Source organism: Tamandua tetradactyla, chromosome 11 (genome assembly GCF_023851605.1).
Source record: "Tamandua tetradactyla isolate mTamTet1 chromosome 11, mTamTet1.pri, whole genome shotgun sequence".
Lineage (NCBI taxonomy): Eukaryota > Metazoa > Chordata > Mammalia > Pilosa > Myrmecophagidae > Tamandua > Tamandua tetradactyla.
In genome coordinates, this window is record NC_135337.1 from 22,966,830 (window position 1) to 22,985,088 (window position 18,259).

The 18,259-nt window shown below is 35.0% G+C and overlaps 1 protein-coding gene across 2 annotated transcripts in view; it reads right to left on the reverse strand.

The window, feature by feature from the left end:
- Positions 1-18,259, reverse strand: part of TRMT13 (tRNA methyltransferase 13) — a 44,907-nt gene that overhangs the window by 20,421 nt on the left and 6,227 nt on the right. For both annotated transcript variants that reach the window (XM_077120129.1, XM_077120130.1), the window contains exons 4-8: positions 9,126-9,188; positions 8,489-8,558; positions 8,249-8,355; positions 7,392-7,559; positions 5,288-5,360 (exon numbers count right to left, since the gene is read on the reverse strand). In XM_077120129.1, the coding sequence (XP_076976244.1) occupies positions 5,288-5,360; positions 7,392-7,559; positions 8,249-8,355; positions 8,489-8,558; positions 9,126-9,188 (481 nt within the window). The remainder of the gene's footprint in view (positions 1-5,287; positions 5,361-7,391; positions 7,560-8,248; positions 8,356-8,488; positions 8,559-9,125; positions 9,189-18,259) is intronic.

Consider the following 18,259-nt stretch of genomic DNA (forward strand, 5'->3'; position numbering starts at 1 on the left):
TGGAAAGGATACAAGGCAGTGGTTCAAAGTGGCATAAAGAAATAAAGAACTCCAGTAAAGGTACCCATTTGGTTCATTATAAATACCAGCATTACTGTATTGCATTGCTTGATATGTAACTCCACTTCTTATTCCCTACAGGTGCTAGAATGCAAATGCATAAAAAGTAATGATAAATTTATGGTTTTGGACATATACTATACAAAGATATAAGTGGTAACAAGTACCAAAATAAGGTAGGGGGAAAGAGGCATAGGAAAAGTATATTGCATGCTACTGAAATCAAACTGGCATCAAATGAAATACGATTGTTATATATTTAGGATGTTAAATTTTAATTCTACTGTAACCACAAGGAAAATATAAGATATTCAATATGATACAAGCCAAAAAATCAAATTAATAAAAGTAGGCATTAATGAAAGAATTGAAAAATAAAGAAGGTATAAAATTTAAAAGAATAAATGCAACAGGGCAGAAGAAATCCTAATTAACAGTAGTGACTTTAATTGTAAATGAATTAATCTCTTTAGTCAAAGGCCAGAAACTGATAGAATGGATAAAAAAAAAGCATGATCCCCCTTAAATTCAAAGACACAAGTAGGCTGAAAGTGAAGGATGGAAAAAAAGTATACCATACAAGGGTTAACCAAAAGAGACCTGGGGTAGCTATACTAATATCTGATAAAACAGACTTTAAAAAACAGTTATGAGGGATAAAGATGGTCATTATATACTGATAAAGAGGACAAATCAACAAGAAGATATAACAATTATAAATACATACGCACCTAACAGCAGAAACCAAATATATGAAGCAGATATTGACAGATTTGAAGGGAGAAATTGACGGTTCTATATTAATAGTAAGGGATTTTAATATTTTACTTTTAGTAATGGATAGAACATCTAGTAAGAGGATTAATAAGGAATTACAAGACTTGAATGATACTCTAAACCAGCTAGACTAACACATGTATAGAGCACTTCACCCAACATGAACAGAATATACATTCTTCTTCTGTGCACATGGATAAATCTCTGGGATAGAGCACATCTTAGGTCACAAAACAAGTCTCAATAAATTAAAAAATACTGAATCATACCATGTATCTTCTCTCACCACAATGGAATGAAGTGAGAAATCAGTAACAAAGGGAAAAAGGGAAAATTCACAAATATGTGAAAGTTAAATAACATACTCTTAAACAACCAGTCGTTTAAAGAGGAAATTACAAGGGAAATTAGGAAGCATCTTAAGGTGAATGAAAATGAAAATATAACATACCAAAACTTATGGAATACAGCAAAGCCACTGCTGAGAAGGAAATTTATAACTCTAAGTGCTTACATTAAAAAAGAAGAAAGACTTCAAATCAGACCTAACTTCAAAACTGGAAAAAAGAAGAGCAAACTAAACCCAAAGTGAGTCGAAGGAAGGAAATAGCAAAGAAAAGAGTGGAAGTAAATGAAACAGAGGACAAAAGTAACCAATAGAATCAACAAAACCAAAAGTTGGTTCTTTGAAAAGATCAATAAGATTACAAACCTTTAGCGAGGGAGAGGATACAATTAACAAAAATCAGAAATGAAAAAGGGGACATTACTACACTGCTGAAATAAAAAGGACTATTAAAGGATACTACGAACAACTGTACACCAGTAAATTAGATAACCTAGATGAAATGGACAAATTCTTAGAAACAAACTACCTACACTGACTCAAGAAGAGAAAATAGAACTCAACAAACCAATTCGTAGTAAAGAGAGTGCATCAACCATCAAAAACCTCCCAGGAAAGAAAAGCCCAGGACCAGATGCTTCATAGAGGAATTCTAATAAACATTCCAGGAAGAATTAACTCCAATTCTGCTCAAACTCTCCCAAAAAACCTGAAGAGGAGGGAAAACTCTCTAATTCAATCTAGAAGGCCAATATCACCCTCATTTCACAGCCAGATGAAGATATCAAAGAAAAGAAATTATAATTCTGGAGCAGCTAGAAGGAAAAATCTGAGAGGATGGTATGGTAGCCCATGACAAACTCTTGGATCTGTCCCATAATTACTTGTTGAAGAGTGCTTTGAAAACTATTGCTTTTTTCTTTCGTTGCTTTGTATACACGTTATTACGCAATTTAAAAAGTTAAAAAAGAAAAAGAAAATTACAGATCAATATCTCTTATGAATATAGATGCAAAAATCCTCAACAAAATACCAGCAAATGGAATCCAATAGTACATTAAAAGAGTCACATAAGAAAATATAAGAAAATCAATTACCATTAAACACCACATTAACAGAATGGGGGGGGGGGAACCATGACCATCTTAATGCAGAAAAAGTATCTGACAAAATCCAGCATCTTTTCTTGAAAGAAAAAAAAAAAAACCACTTAGAAAAACAGAACTACAAAGAAATTTCCTCAACATGATAAAGGGTATATGGGTATATATGAAAAATACACAGCTAATATTCTACCAATGCCGAGAGACTGAAAGCTTTCCTCTAAGATCAGGAACAAGACAAAGATGTCCACTGTCACCACGATTTTTCAACACTATAGTGGAAGCTCTTGTCAGAGTAATTAGGGAAAAATAAGAAATAATGGTATTCAAATTAGAAAGAAAGAAGTAAAACTTTCACTATTTGAAGAGGACATGATCCTATACACAGAAAATCCCAAAAAATCCGTAACGAAGCTCCTAGAGCTAACACATGAATTCAGCAAAGTGGTAGGGCAGAATACCCACACCCAAAAATCAGTAATATTTTTATATAAAAACAGTGAACATTCAGAAGAACAGATCAGGAAAAAAAAATTCCATGTACAAGAGCAACTAAAAGCATGAAATATCTAGGAATAAATGTAACCAAGGATGTAAAGAACTTGTACCCAGAAAGCTACAAAACACTGTTAAAAGAAATTAAAGACTTACATAAATGGAAGGACATTCTGTGTTCATGGACTGAAAGACTAAATACTGTTAAGATGTCAATCCTACCCAAAGTGATTTACAAATTCAATGCAATCCCAATAAAAAATTCTAACAACTTTCTTTTCAAACTGGAAAAGACAATCATCAAATTTATATGGAAGGATAAGGGGTCCCAAATAGCAAAGTCAATTAGAAAAAGAAGAATGAAGTTGGTATACTCACACTTCCCAATCTTAAAACTCATTACAAAGGTATAGCAATCAAAATAGCATGATACTGGCCCACAGACAGATAAATACACCAGTGGAATCGAACTGAGAGCTCAGAAGTCAATCCTCATATTTATGGCCAATTGAGTTTTGACAAGGGGGAAAGACCACTTAATGGGAAAATAGGGTTCCTTAACAATGGTTCTGGGAAAGCTGGTTCTCCATTTGAAAAAAAAGTAGGAAGACCCCTACCATCTCACCTTATACAAGAACCAACTCAAAATGGATCAAAGACCTAAAAATAAGAGCTGGAACTAACAAACTCCTAGAAGAAAATGTAGGGAAGCATCTTTAGGACCTTGGGTTAGGCAATGGTTTCTTAGACTTATACCCAAAGCACAAGCAACAGAATAAAAAATAGATAAATGGGACCTTATCAAAATAAAAAAGTTCTGTGCCTCAAAGGGTTTTATCATCAAAGTAAAATGACCACCTACACAATAGGAGAAAATATTTGGAAACCACATATCCAATAAAGGTTTAATATCCAGAATATATACACAAATCTTTCAACTTAACAACAAAAAGGCAAACAACTCAATTTTAAAAAGGGCAAAAGAATTGAATAGACATCTCTTCAAAGAAGATATACAAATGCCAAAAAGCACATGAAAAGATGCTCAACATCATAAGCCATCAGGGAAATGCAAATCAAACCCACAATAATACCATTTCACATCCATTAGAATGGCTACTATTGAAAAAAAAAAAAAGAACGGAAAACTGCAAGTGTTGGAGAGGATGTGGCAAAATAAGAATACCATTCATTGATGATGGCAATGTAAAATGGTGCAGCCACTGTGGAACAGTTTGGTGGTTCCTCAAAAAGTTAGATATAAAACTACCATATGACCTGGCAATCCCACTACTAGTATACACCCCACAGCTGAAAGCAGAGACTCAAACAGATAATTGTACACTGATATTTATAGCAGCATTATTCACAATTGCAAAAAGATAGAAGCAAGGCAAGTGTCCATCAACTGATGAATGGATAAACAAAATGTGGTATATACTCACAATGGAATATTATTCAACATTAAAAAGGGATGATATTCTGATACATCTGACTACATGTACAAGCCTGAAGACATCATGTTGAGTGAAATAAGCCAGACACAAAAGGACAAATATTGTATGGTCCATTGATATGAAATAATTAGAAGAAGCAAACTCACAGAGTCAGAATCTAGATTATACATTACCAGGGAACAGGGTGGGGATAGGAATGGAACGGTAAGTCTAAAAATGTACAGAGTTCCTATTTGGAACAATGGAAATGTTTTGGTAATGGAGGGTGGTGATGGTAGTACAATACTGTGAGTGCAATTAACAATCCTGCAATATATATCTGTATGTGGCTAAAAGGGGAAATGTTAGATTGTATATATGCTAGTAGAATAAAAATTAATTAAAAAAATCTTTGGAAATGCATAATATAGTGAACCCTAAGTTAAACCATGGACTATAGTGAACAGTACAATTATAAAAATGAGCTTTCATCAACAGTAACAAATGTACCATACCAATGCAAAGTGTTAATAACAGGGTGGTATATGGGAATCCTGAATCTTATGTCTGACTGTTCTTTAAACCCACTACTTCTCTAATGAAAAAACAATAGTGGGTAGAAAACACTGAAGGGATATATTTGTATTATTTTCATTTAAATAATATGAAAAGTCAGAAAAAATGTAGAAAGGGTAGGAAAGACTACGATTAAGGGGTGGGTGCATGATGCATGCATGGAATGTGAGTTCTATAAGGATAACTTATTTTCTTTGTTATAAATTAGAATTCTAGGAATTGTCTTTTACACACTAGAATAGACAGAACTATCTTAGTTTTTTAGATAAAATTATGTTAATTATAGGCAGCAGGCTATAAGCATTTAAACAAGACAAAGAATCAATGATACAAATTTATATTATCAAAACTTTTAAACTCATCCTAATTCAGTTTTCCTTTGGTTAAATGTTACATGTAACATTCTACATTAACAGATGAAGCATATTTTGTTTTCCTTGAGGCACTGTGTTCATGACTGTATTTCTAAGCAACTTTTAGAGTTTGAAACTTACTCAAACACAAGTGTTGAATATCAATTTGAAGTCTTTCAAACACTGAATTTTTCTTTCTGTGTTTACCCTCCACCTGCATAAACAGAACATTTTTATAACAAAGGCTTTTTACCATGTAAAAAAAAGCTTATGCAAATGAAGAGATTACTATTTGTTACAAAGTTCAAAGCAAATACAAAGTTTTCATCTCATTTTATAGTATTAAAAAATAGAATCATGAATTAAAAAATTTAGGACTGTATATTCTTTGGTGAAAATTCCAAAATCTTAGTATCACTCATTTTTAAAAGGCTTGGATATTCTGTTATGTATATATTATTCCATTTACTTCTAAAAATTCTCAATTCACTGGCAAAGGAACTGAGGTTAACTAGATGTTGAGTGACTTATCTATGATTATCTGCCAGCTCCTTTTTCTTTGTCAGCTCCCCTAGCATACTATTTTTGGCTTTCTCCTCTTCCTATTTCTCCCTGAAAGATTCCAATCATTCCAATCTATACTCATGTGCCTATGACTTGCCAATCTATATTTGTGGCCCAAACTCTCTGATGAGCATCAGAAACATATTCACACTTGTCAGCTAGGGGGCTCTACTTGAATGTCAAACTTGGCATATCCAGAACCAAACTCATAATTTCTTCCTCCATAATCTATGCTTTGTCCTCTGCCTTATCAGAGGACAAATAGGAATATTCCTTATCACAGGGAAAAGAATCACTTAATTACTCCAACCATAGCATCATCAGAAATTACTCCTCACTCACACTCAATGACTAATAAATTTAAGTCTTGTGGCTTCCAATATCTTAACATTTCCCAAACTCTTCTTCTCTTCTTCATTCTTCTGCAATAGCCTTAGCTCTAGCCTAATTCTTACTTGTATTATTAAATAATAATTTTATTATCTCCTATTTAAAATCTCAGACCCTTGTGATACAACATTAATAGTGCTGCTAGGATAAGTTTTTAAAAACTCCCTTTCACTTAACTAACTCTTTATATGTCCTTTCAATCTCTACTTAGCCATTACTGCTCTGGGAAACCTTCCCTGATCCACACTAGACTAAGATCGGTGCTCTATTTTTGTGCTCCCATAGCATCTGGGGCTTACTACTATCATAATACAAGCAGCATACTGAATCAAAATACTTATAAGACTGCTCCAATAGATGTAAACTCCTTGAAGGCAGCAACTAAATCCTATTTCCATGGTATCCTCAGCACCTAGGTATAAAATCAAACTCCTTTCTTAGCGTAAATTGTAAGACATTCTGAAGTTTAGTCCTCCTCACCAGCCTCATCATTGCTGAACCCCATTATGTGCTTCCATCACTGTTTCCCTATTGTTTCAGGAATTTGGCTACATTGTTCTTGATTCTTGCTTCCCAGAATGTTTCTCAAACCCTTCTGTCTAGCAAATGCTAACTCATCTTTCACCTTTAGCTCAAGCATCAACTTTTCTTTATAGTTATTATCCATCCCTGCTGTGCAGTAAAACTTTTCACTTTGTCCTCAATTCACTGTACTCTATGAAGAATTTTGTTATGCTGCCTTTAATATTTTGCTACAACCATTTATTTATGCCTCTCTCTCATTTCTAAATCCAAGTATTAGAGCACAGGGAACCTGTCTTGTTTGATTTTTTTTGGGGGGGGGGGGGTGCATGGTCCTGGAATTGAACCCAGGTCTCCCGCATGAAAGGTGAGCATTCTACCACTGAACCACTGTCTTATTTGATTTTACATACTCAGAGTCTATCACGGTGCCTGGCCTAATAAATATTCACCAAATAAATGGTTAGTAAATGGTGGAGGCAGGATTAAGACCCAAGACTTTGAATTCCTAGGCTTTTTCCACATACTTTCCTGTCTTTGCAAATAATTTTAAGGACTCACATCAATGGGCTATCAAATTTATATTAAAAAATTCACTTTCATTTAAGTCATCAATTAGAAATAATAAAAAGTTACAATCAAATACACAAAAAACTCATTTTCTTTCTATCTGCTTTAAGAGACATGTTTCTTCATGTCATTTTCTAAAACAATAAGAAAAATATAAACATTAATTTTGTTATTAATATACTCTAATGGTTTCACTTACCTTGAATCTTGTGGTCACCTTTTCTACTAGGATGAAGTGAACCTTTTCAGCATCTTTTAAGGCAATATCAACCCAATGAGATAATTTTCCCTTTCCTGCTCCAAACTCAACATAGCATCTTCTTGGACCAAGTAACTTTAATTTTTCAATGTTACCTAAAATAGAAGCCTGCAAACTCCACGAGATTATTTTATATACTAGATTATTTTATATACTAGATCATTTGACTCAAAGGGGAAAACAGAGCAAGGTAATTTCTAAATTGCAAGTTATGGCAGTATGTTCACATTGATAATTTCTGTTTGGCTTTAAAATAAATCCCCCTCCCCCCATTTTAAATATTTAACACTTGTTTAACAGTATCCAGAAACATAGCCATACCAAAAGTAGTATACATATTTGAAATAAAAAAGGTTTTATACTCTAAAAGATAAACTAATCTAAAAAAATTTCATAGACAACTATATTTATGAAAACCCCAGAATTTTAGCTTTTTACAAATTATAAAAGGTCATTGATAGATCCCATGGTTTAATAATCCCAAGCTCTTCTCCTTGTTCTTCTAGCCCAAAAGATGGCAGTGCTTCCTACATTTACCATCTCTGTGATACTTCAGTATTCCGTCTGTCTTTCCAGTTCTCTAATACCTCATTAACAATTCTTTTTTTGGCATGGGCGGACCCTGGGAATTAAACCTGGGTCTCCCGGCATGGCAGGCCGAGAACTCTGCCTGCTGAGCCAGGGTGGCCCACCCTCATTAATAATTCTTTATATTAAATTCTCTTTGTTAAGTAAAAAAAAAAAAAGATCAAAAATTTTAAAAGGCCATTAGTAGAGCTACCAAGGCCTAAACATACCTGTTGTTTCAGGTGCTTGGTTACAGAATCACCATTTTTAGGGTCATGAAGGGCATCATACAATGCTGGATGTGACATGATTTGATTTTTAAGTGTTGAGTTCAAGCCTGTTCCAAATATAAGCACAATAATTTAAGCAACCAAAAATGAGACCACAGAACTCCAAACCAGATTGGTGTCAACTTATATACCACCTAATGATTCTTAAATAATTTATTTTGCAACTTTAGGAAGACTTACCTTCACTTGCTTTTCTTAATTTTGTAATTAAGTTTTGTAACTGTTCTTCAGATAGAGAAGAAATTGGAACCTATATACAAAAACAAATAGTATATAGCCAAAAAATGCTTTTTCTCTATATACATCTTATTGATTTATGACTACTCTATATATGAATATATATATATATATATATATATATATATATATATATATATATATATATGTACAATACATATATTGTATATGTATGTCAATCAATGCTACCAGGCTCCCCTACAGTATATTTCACATGGTAGCTTAATTTCCTGCTGCAGCCTTTTCCCTAAGCTGCTATAGGAACTGCCCAACTCCTAATCCTCTACTCAGTCTCTGTCATGTTATTCCAATTGCCCTAACCTTCTCAGGGTCAAAACCAACTCTAGGTTCATAAGTACCCAAGAATCAAATGAGGTCTCAGAGCCATACTGTAGCTTTGCTATGGAGGCATGAGCTAGTGTGGAAACTAACCATCATTAATAACATTGATTCTATAGCAGAATGCATTCTAAATTCAAAACTGATTTATTCCAAAGAAAAATTGGAACACAGCTTATTTACAATACGGAGATAGCCCATAAATACCCCTTAAAATGAAATATTAAGTCAATGTACTTACTAACTGTTCAGGTATTTCTGTTTCATCTTTTAAGCCTGCATTAATATCTTGAATAAAGAAGTCCTTAACAAAAACAAAACCATAACAATACTGTTAATAATTGAAGAGTGTACAACAATTAAGCTAAAAATGGATTCTTCCCTTCTCCCCTTCTCTGTCCCTCCACCCTCCCTTTTTTCCCATTCATTTATTCATAAAATGATTATTAAGCCCCTAGTATGGTCCTTGGTTTGCGTTAGAGAACAGAACAGACAAAAATCTCTGTGTCCATGGATCTCGTATTCTAGTGAGATGGCTATTTGAATTAGCATTTATAACATAAAGAAATTCATTAGTAATATTTATTGTGGTTTGGAGTCAGCAAATACTTAAAACCATGCCAATGTTTCTTTATAGTAACCAAAAAACAACAAAGTACCAACTACACGTGGTTGTTCATCAGACAGCAGCATGACAAAAAACAAAACAAGATAAAACAAACCCACACAGGAATAAATAAAACATAGATAATACAATGTTGTAAGACTGAGTTGTTCTATTTTTAAATACTAATTGAAAATAGAAATGTCCTATGACACTATGTTGTTTAAATTAACATAATGAGAACTGTCTGGTCCATCTTCAGAAAGAGAATAGGTAAGGATCTAAATCAGCACTGTCCAACGGAACTTTCTACAATCATGGGAATATTTTATATCTGCCCTGGCCAACCTGATAGCTGCTAACGTTAAAATAAGAGTAGTGTAAATGAGAAACTGAATTTTTAGTTTAAATAAGACTAAATTTTTAATCAACTGAAATTTAAATAGGAACAGTGGCTAGTGCCTACCATATTTGGACAGGACAGCTCTAGTTGAATAAATACTACTTCTAAAAGTCTTGTTTTAAAAGTAAAACAACTTCTGGGCACATTATGTATAGTAATGGAATTTTGTTACACAGATGGGAGAATGACAACATCTTGATTATGCAAGTGTTACAACCTTTACCTATTTGGTTATTAATGGAAACTGGTGAATGAGTCGAAAGGTTGAGGACTAGAGTGAGTATAGTATTTTGCTGGGTGACTGGCAAAACTGTAATAGAAAATTAGCTACAACTATTATAGTTTGATGGACTCTTAATTTAAAATGATTGTAAAAAGCATTCAGATAACTTGTGTTGTGAATTATATATGTAGAACGGAATGATCAAAATAGGAGTGTTTGCATTTATTTGGTGTTTTTTTGTATTTTTAAAAAAATTTCCTCCTCAAAAAAAAATAATAAAATATGATAGCTACTAATATTGGAGAAATGTATCACCAACTTACTTTTATCTTGTACACAAAAATTTTAAAAACTGGGGGAGGCCACCGTGGCTCAGCAGGCAGAGTTCTCACCTGCCATGCTGGAGACCCAGGTTCAATTTCCAGTGCCTGCCCATGCCAAAAAAAAAAAATGATGCACTGTTTCACCAAGCAAGGCTGAGTAGCAGTAAGACTTTGCCTGGGTTACAAGTTTCATACTGTACACAGGGTACTAGATAATTATTGCTTTGTACTTCTTCTCATCCCAACTTTTCACTGCTTTTCTCCCTTTTCTTTCATTGTACCAGGAAACCTTCCCAGGATTCCATTTCTGATAATTCATCTGTTTTTCTCAAACCTTATCCAGAATACATATTCCACTTGCTTGCTTTAACTGAATTTTGACACTAATCTAAGGAAAGTAATAACCTCCATGCATGCTTTCAAGTAAAGGCAAAATTCTCTCTACTAAGGAAATAAGTTCTAAGGGGCTCATACAGTGGTCATCATTTTTCTCTACAAACTTCTTAAGGTAAAATTTTCTTTTATTAGGCTTATGCCATCAGGCCTGGTGATGCTCAACTGGGAAGAATTTGGAAATGTATGGGAGCATTTTGTTGTCAAAATGACTGAGATACTATTAGGAGACAATTCCCCATGGATCTCTCAATCTTTGTTCCAGATCATCTTTTCAAGCACACAGCCTTGGAAGACAGAGATAGTGTCTCTTTCCAGAGTAGATGATAGGTTTGTTTACTATACAGTATAATAAAGATAATGTCTACCCATGGAGTAAAGGTCAGGCAAGTTGGTTTAGTGTTCATCTAAAAAAATTTTCTATTCTCTAAGTTTGGGTTTCCTCAGCTATGATACAAGGCCACTACATGTAAAGCATTCATCTAGGCCCCTCTGTGTTGACTTCATAAGACTTGCGGAACAAGGGGAAGTGATGAGAACAAGAACTCATATGCTTGCTGAGCCATGAGTAATAAAGCCCTTTGCCTATTCTGCCAGAATCCATGAAACTGTGACAGGCTAGCTTGGTAGTTTGCAAATAGGATAAAATATCAGAACCTTCACACTTCTTGACAAATGTGCTTGCCATTAGCTACCGAGAGGCCAGGGTTGCAAAATACAAGAATGCTTTGGAATATACAGAACTGTCCCCACTCAATGTCAAAAATCTCCACTGAGAGACACTGGGTTGTTACATCATCTTCTAAATGTAGCAGTTGTCAACTATCAACCTGCTGGACATTATTCAATATTCTTTAGGGACTTTGACACCAAGTTGTCCTTTCCACACCAAGACCAGCCATTATGACCGTGTTTTCAAGCCATCCAACATAATAGCTCTGCAATGCCTTTGATCTTCTAAGGACTTCACTCTTCACTCCACTTGAGCAAACTACTTCCATTAGCCCTCTAAATTCTAAAATTACTGTAAGCTATGTTACCTCTGACATTTTAAACTCCGCTAACCTACTCTTGGACCAGAACTTCCTACTATGCTAGTTCTTTGATTCTTTTGCTCTCAAGCATTTTCCTCCACTTTCTAAAGACCTCTATTTACTTTTTCTCAGCTAATTTCTGGCTTATAAAGGTCAGATAGTTTTGCTTAGTGCTCATCTAAAAAATTTTTATATTCCTTAAATTTGGGTTTCCTCGACGATGATGTAAGACTACTGCATGTGGCCATACAGCCTGGTTACCAATCACCATCATCATTATTTTTTCCAATCTGGTCCTTCTGTCACAATCACTGCCTGGAATTAGTTTGACTTTTTTTTTAAGCAATTTTATTGAGATATATTCACATACCACATAGTCATCCAAAGTACACAAGCAGTGTGGCTCACAGTATCATCATATAGATGTGCCTTCATCACCACAATCAACCTTAGAAAATTAGTATGACTTTTAATTCTAATATTTGGGCTCAATATTTGGGCGATTTGATTCCTCAAATCGCCTACTGTACCACCATCCCCCCTCAATCACCTTTCTTACTTCAATTTTGTAGTTACCAAATGAGAAGTTTCCCATCTATTAGCTCAAATTTGCTTGAACTGAAATCCATAATTTCTACTTCCCATCTATCTCAGTGGAAGAGCTATACCTCCCAATTGTTCCCTTCTATCTCTTTTGTTTCCTATTTGCCTGTTTCTGAGAAACATTGCTCCATCAATGATGCCCTTTTATTTCCAATTTCTTTCTACTGGTTCTTAACTCTTATAACTAAAACTAAAATTTCTCTTTTCTCTCATTCTTAAAAAATATTCCTTCCCTCCTATATCCTCTTTGACTGCCAAGTTTCTTTGAAGAATAGTCAATGCTTGCGATTTCTACTACCTTTTCTATTTACTCATATATCATTGCAATCTGACTTCTACTCACTCCACTCTACTAAATATACTTTTTTGTTTAGACCTTCAATCTCTAACAACCACTGTATCACCAATTCAATGGATTCTTTTCCATCCCTACCTTACATAATGCCTCTATAGTGTTACTACATGTTGATCACTCTTCTTTTTGAAATACTTCTCCCCATGGTTTCTGATACATGTTATAAAGGTTTTTTTCTTTCCTTTCCCTACAGTCACCCCTTCAAAACCTTTTTCTATGGTTCCTATTAGCAGTGACACTTGTAATGGCAGTGACAACTGGAGTTCTGCCATAGTTTCATGATTTTTTCCCTAGTTACTTTTCAGGTCTCATGTTCTACTCAGCTCTCCTCTTTTATTCTACATTCTGGCAATGGGAAATACTCAGTGCCTTACACAGCTATCTGCTTTTTAGAGTATCAGTAGGCCCTTGCATATATTTTCTTCAATATGGCTGATTTTCTTTTGACCCGTAGGTCTTATACTTCCTTCAGAGACACCTCCATGACTTTGTTTCCCATCTATTTTATCTTATATATTTTCCTAAAGAAAGGGCTAGGCCCTCTTCTATTATTCTCCCATAGCATCTTGAACTTGTTCTATTGAAGCACACATTTTCATTTCCCCTACTAAATGGTAATGTTCTTCCAGGCAGTGTACGTGGTATAATGTCTGATATATGTACTCAATTAATACCAATTGAATAAATAAATTCCTTTCTTTTTCCTCTAATCAGTTACCCTGGGTAACTTCAAATCCAAAGCTTCACCTATGATCTGTACATACATTTGGATTCTCAAATCCTGATTACTTCTCCAATCTCTCTACTGAATTTCAGATTTATATATGCAACTCCAAACAGACATTTCCGATCAATCACCAAGTTTGACAGATTCTGCTACCTAAATAATTCTTTAAATTATCTCCACCTTTCCATTTTCTTTAACTCACTTTCACACAATGCTCCACCTGGATTTCAGCAACACTCCCTAATTAGCCCTCCTGATTCTGAGTCATCTTCCCATGCTGCTGTAGAAGAAAGTTTTGTAAGAGATAAATACAACCATTCCCCAGTTCAAAATACATCAGGGTTCCCCATATCTTTCAGAATCAAGTTCATGTTCCTTAAAAGCATCATGTGATTTCTGACCTCTATGCCTTTACACATGTTCTTTCTGCCTAGAACTCTTCTTAATTTGGCGTCATCAAGATTCTGCCAAAAGGCTCTCTCTCTAGGAAGCATTTCTTGATTCTTTGAATTTAATTTTTATATGATTTTTTTTTAATTAGAAAAGTTGTGGGGTTTACAGAAATGCAGAAAATACATAGTTCCCATGTATATATTTTCCCTGTAATGTGCATTTCCCTATAATTAACACTTTGTATTAATGTAGTACAATTGTAGAAATGAATACTATTATAATTGCAGTATTAACTATAGTCCATAGTTTACATTAGGGTCCAGTGTTTGTGTTGTATAGTCCTATGACTTTTTTCCCCCAACAGAAACACTTTTATTTTCATTTTTGAGATAAAGTTATCACCTACCCATACATGAGATTAACTTTAAATGATTAATATACTGTATATGAACACACAAACTGAAAAGCCATATGTAAACAGAAGGCTAAGAGAATTTATCAATGCAAACAAAATGTGACCATAGAAAAGAAACTAATTCCAGGAATTCTGAAAGTACTTAATTAAGGAGGTAGGATGTGTTAGATTTTGAACATCAGTTATAAAGGACCAGGAGGTTGAAAAACAAAAGAAGCAAAGGAAAGGACATTAACTACACAGAGAAAAGAATAGGTATGAAGTATTGTTAACATCAATAAATGTACCTGATGTACTTTTAAGGAAGACTAGAGTTCAGTGTGACAAGAATGGGGTTCACATGGTAGCCTAGTGGAAAATTCAACAAATATCTAATCTAATATGTATTAAACAACTGGTTTACCACTAGATAAACCAGTGAACAAAGCAGAGTTCCTGCTCTCATTCTGAAGAGAAAGACAAGAAACAAAGAGAGTTATAATTGATATCTGTATCATTTGAGATCATTGATATAAATGATAATAGGAAGAAAAATAAAACAAGCTAGGGTTATGGCAGGAACTGTTGATTTTAATTAGGCCAAGAAGTTATTGGAAGGGAACCAGAGAAGTGATAAGTTCTGACTTTGAGAGATCAGATCACTCTGGCTGCAATATAGAAAACTGACTGCTGGTGGTAAAGAGGGAAGCTGCTGCAATAGTGTGGTCGTGACAATAATGGCTCCCCAAAGATGTCATGCCATCATCCCCAGAACCTAGGACTATGTTAACTTACATGACAAAAGGGCCTTTGCAATGTGCTAACAGATATGGACTTTGAGATGTGGAGGTTACCCTACGTGGATGGTCAGGCCCAACCTAATTACACGGGCCTTTACAAGCAGAGAATCTTTTTGGGCTAGGTTAGAGAGATGGTATGTGAGAAGGACTCAGACTGCTGTTGCTTGCTTTGAAGATGGAGGAAGGAGACCATAAACTAAGGAATGCACATCCTTTAGAAGCTGGGAATAGCCCTCAGCTGACAGTCAGCAAGGAAACAGGATCTCAGGTTCTCTTTAGGGTTTCTTTTGACCTCCTGGTCCTTTATGCCTAACCTTCAAAGCCACAAGGAACTATGTTCTTGCCAACAATCCAAATGAGCAAAGAAATGGATCCTCCCAAGAGTCTCCAGGAAGTAACGCAGCCAACACCTTGATTTTAGCCTGGTAAGATCTGTACCAGACTTCAGATCTAGACATAAGATAAAAAAACTCTAACGGTTTTTTTTGGCATGGGCAAAATCTATGTTGTTTTAACTACTAAATTTGTGGTAATTTGTTACGGCAGCATTAGAATACAATTAAAAGAGATTATGAAAAGAGAAGACAAGAGGTGTCTTCCATTAAGGTGGTAGCCATGGAGAGGATATCGCCAACAATGATGCCTAGCGGTTGGTTTGTGGCAAGATCCTAAAGAATCTTATTAATAATGTTAACAAGTTCTGATTCTTGTTAAGCCATAACTGCAGCAAGGGAAGCTAACTAGCCCAGGAGAAGAATAAAACTATTGCTAGGGTGTCTACCTTTGAGGCATAAACCAACCATGCACAGCAAAACTATGCATTTCAAAACCTGAGGGGAGCAAAATGCAACCACGGAAACTGCAATTCTATCAATATGCTTTAGGAAAAAAAAATAACAACAATAAATCATTGACAGCAAAAACAAAACAAAAACCTAGCCCTTGTCCTCATTTGCTTTGGCTGGCTTAGTCACCAAATCTGAATTCATTCTTCAGTTGCAGTAACTCTTTCCTCTTTCCCTGATCCATGGGGGACAGTAGTTTAAACTTTAGAGTCATCCTTTTCTCAAGTAGAGGTGTACAAAATGTAAATACAGCAGATTTGGAATATTTAGTTTTGTAGTACACACAGATTATACATTCTTGGCTTAATAGAAGCAAGATGGAGCAAAATTTCTCCATTATTATTTCTTTTCCCAGTCATAAGGCTACTGGGTGACAGCTTCATTGCTGAGGCTAGGCATAATTCACCTGTAACTTGGACTGACTATTCAATGCAGATGGTGGTGTACCTGATAAAAGGCTAATTTTTCATCTGATACATTACTATTTTTTCTCCTTAATGTTTCACCAACTTCAAGTTTGCTTGAAGGTGGGGAAGAACACTCACTCAATGGTACATTTTCTTTTCTTTTTTATATTTTTATTGATAAAACAACTTACAAACACATACGTTCTTAACAAACATTCCATACATGATGTACAATCAATGGTTCACAATATCATCATGTAGTTGTAGATTCATCACTGTGATCATTTTTTAGAACATTTGTATCATCCCAGAAAATGAAAAAGAAAAGAAAACTCATACAAACCATACCCCATACCCCTCCCTCTCACTGACCACTAATATTTCCATCTACCCAATATACTTTAACCTTGTTCCCCCTATTATTTATTTTTTATCCATATTTTTTTACTCATCTATCCATACCATAGATAAAGGGAGTATCAGACATAAGATTTTCATAGTCACACCATAAATGTTATTTCTTGATACAATCATCTTCAAGAAACAAGGCTACTTGGAACACAGCTCTACAGTTTCAGGTACTTTCCTTTAGCCACTAAATATACCATAAACTGAAAAGTGGTATCTATATAATGCCAAGAATAACCTCCAGGGTAACCGCTCTTCCTTTAGCCACTCAGATACACCATAAACTGAAAAGGGATATCTATATAATGCCAAGAATAACCTCCAGGATAACCTCTCAACTCTGTCTGAAATCTCTCAGCCACTGACACTTTATTTTTTTCTCATTTCTCTCTTCCCCTTTTTGGTTAAGTTTTTCTCAATCCATTGATGCCAGGGTCCCAGCTTATCCTGGGATTTCTGTCCTATGTTGCCAGGGAGATTTACACACCTGGGAGTCATGTCCCAGGTGGTGGGGGAGGGCAGTGGGTTCACTTGTCATGTCGGCTTAGAGAGAGGCTATTTCTGAGCTATAAAAGAAGTTATCTGGAGGTGACTATTTGGTCTGATTTTAAGTAGACGTAGCCCAACATTTGCAGAAATAAGTTTCATAGGGGCAAACCCCAAGATTGGGGGCTTGGCTTATTGATTTAGTTGTCCCCACCGCATGCAAGAGTATCAGACATTCTCCAAATGGGGAAGTTGAATCCTTCTTCCCTTCTCCCAATTCCCCTAATGGGACCCTGCAAATACTTCTTTATTCACTATCAAAATCACTCTGGGATTTACCGGGGCATCATGCTAACCTGGACAAACCAACAAAATCTCATGCCCTATTCAAGATTCCCTGTACTTATGGTATTCAACTAAACCAACCACACAAGTTAAATTAGGAAATGCACTAATGGTACATTTTCTGAGAGCACTGTTTGCTTGACAAAATCTCCACTGGTGCTCAGAATGCTGCTTCTACATCTTTTAAGAATGGGACCACAGAGTCTGTTGTAATGGCCACATTTTTCCATCATGACCTAATGGCAAAGATTTCTTAGATGTAAGATAATTTTCACAGACATCCCCCTCAGGAATCACTACCTCATTCTTGCTCCCAATTTCTGGAGACACTATTTATTCAGCCAGTGGTAAACAGACTTCACTTAAGTTTTCCAAACATTCATTTCTTTCTCTTTTTTTTTTTGTGCCAGATTTTCTAGAAGCCTTTTTGGGTGTTTCCGAAAAATATAGTGGAGAACTTGTAGAAACATATTCATAAGCTGAGGTCTGCTGAGCATTTTCATCATTTATCTTTTGAGGTGGGGTTTGCCTGGAACCTTACTCAGAACATATCTGACCTTCTTACTTCGAGGACTAAACCACGTTTTTATTGAATTATTATTTTGTGCATCATTAAATAAACTTGTCCTAGA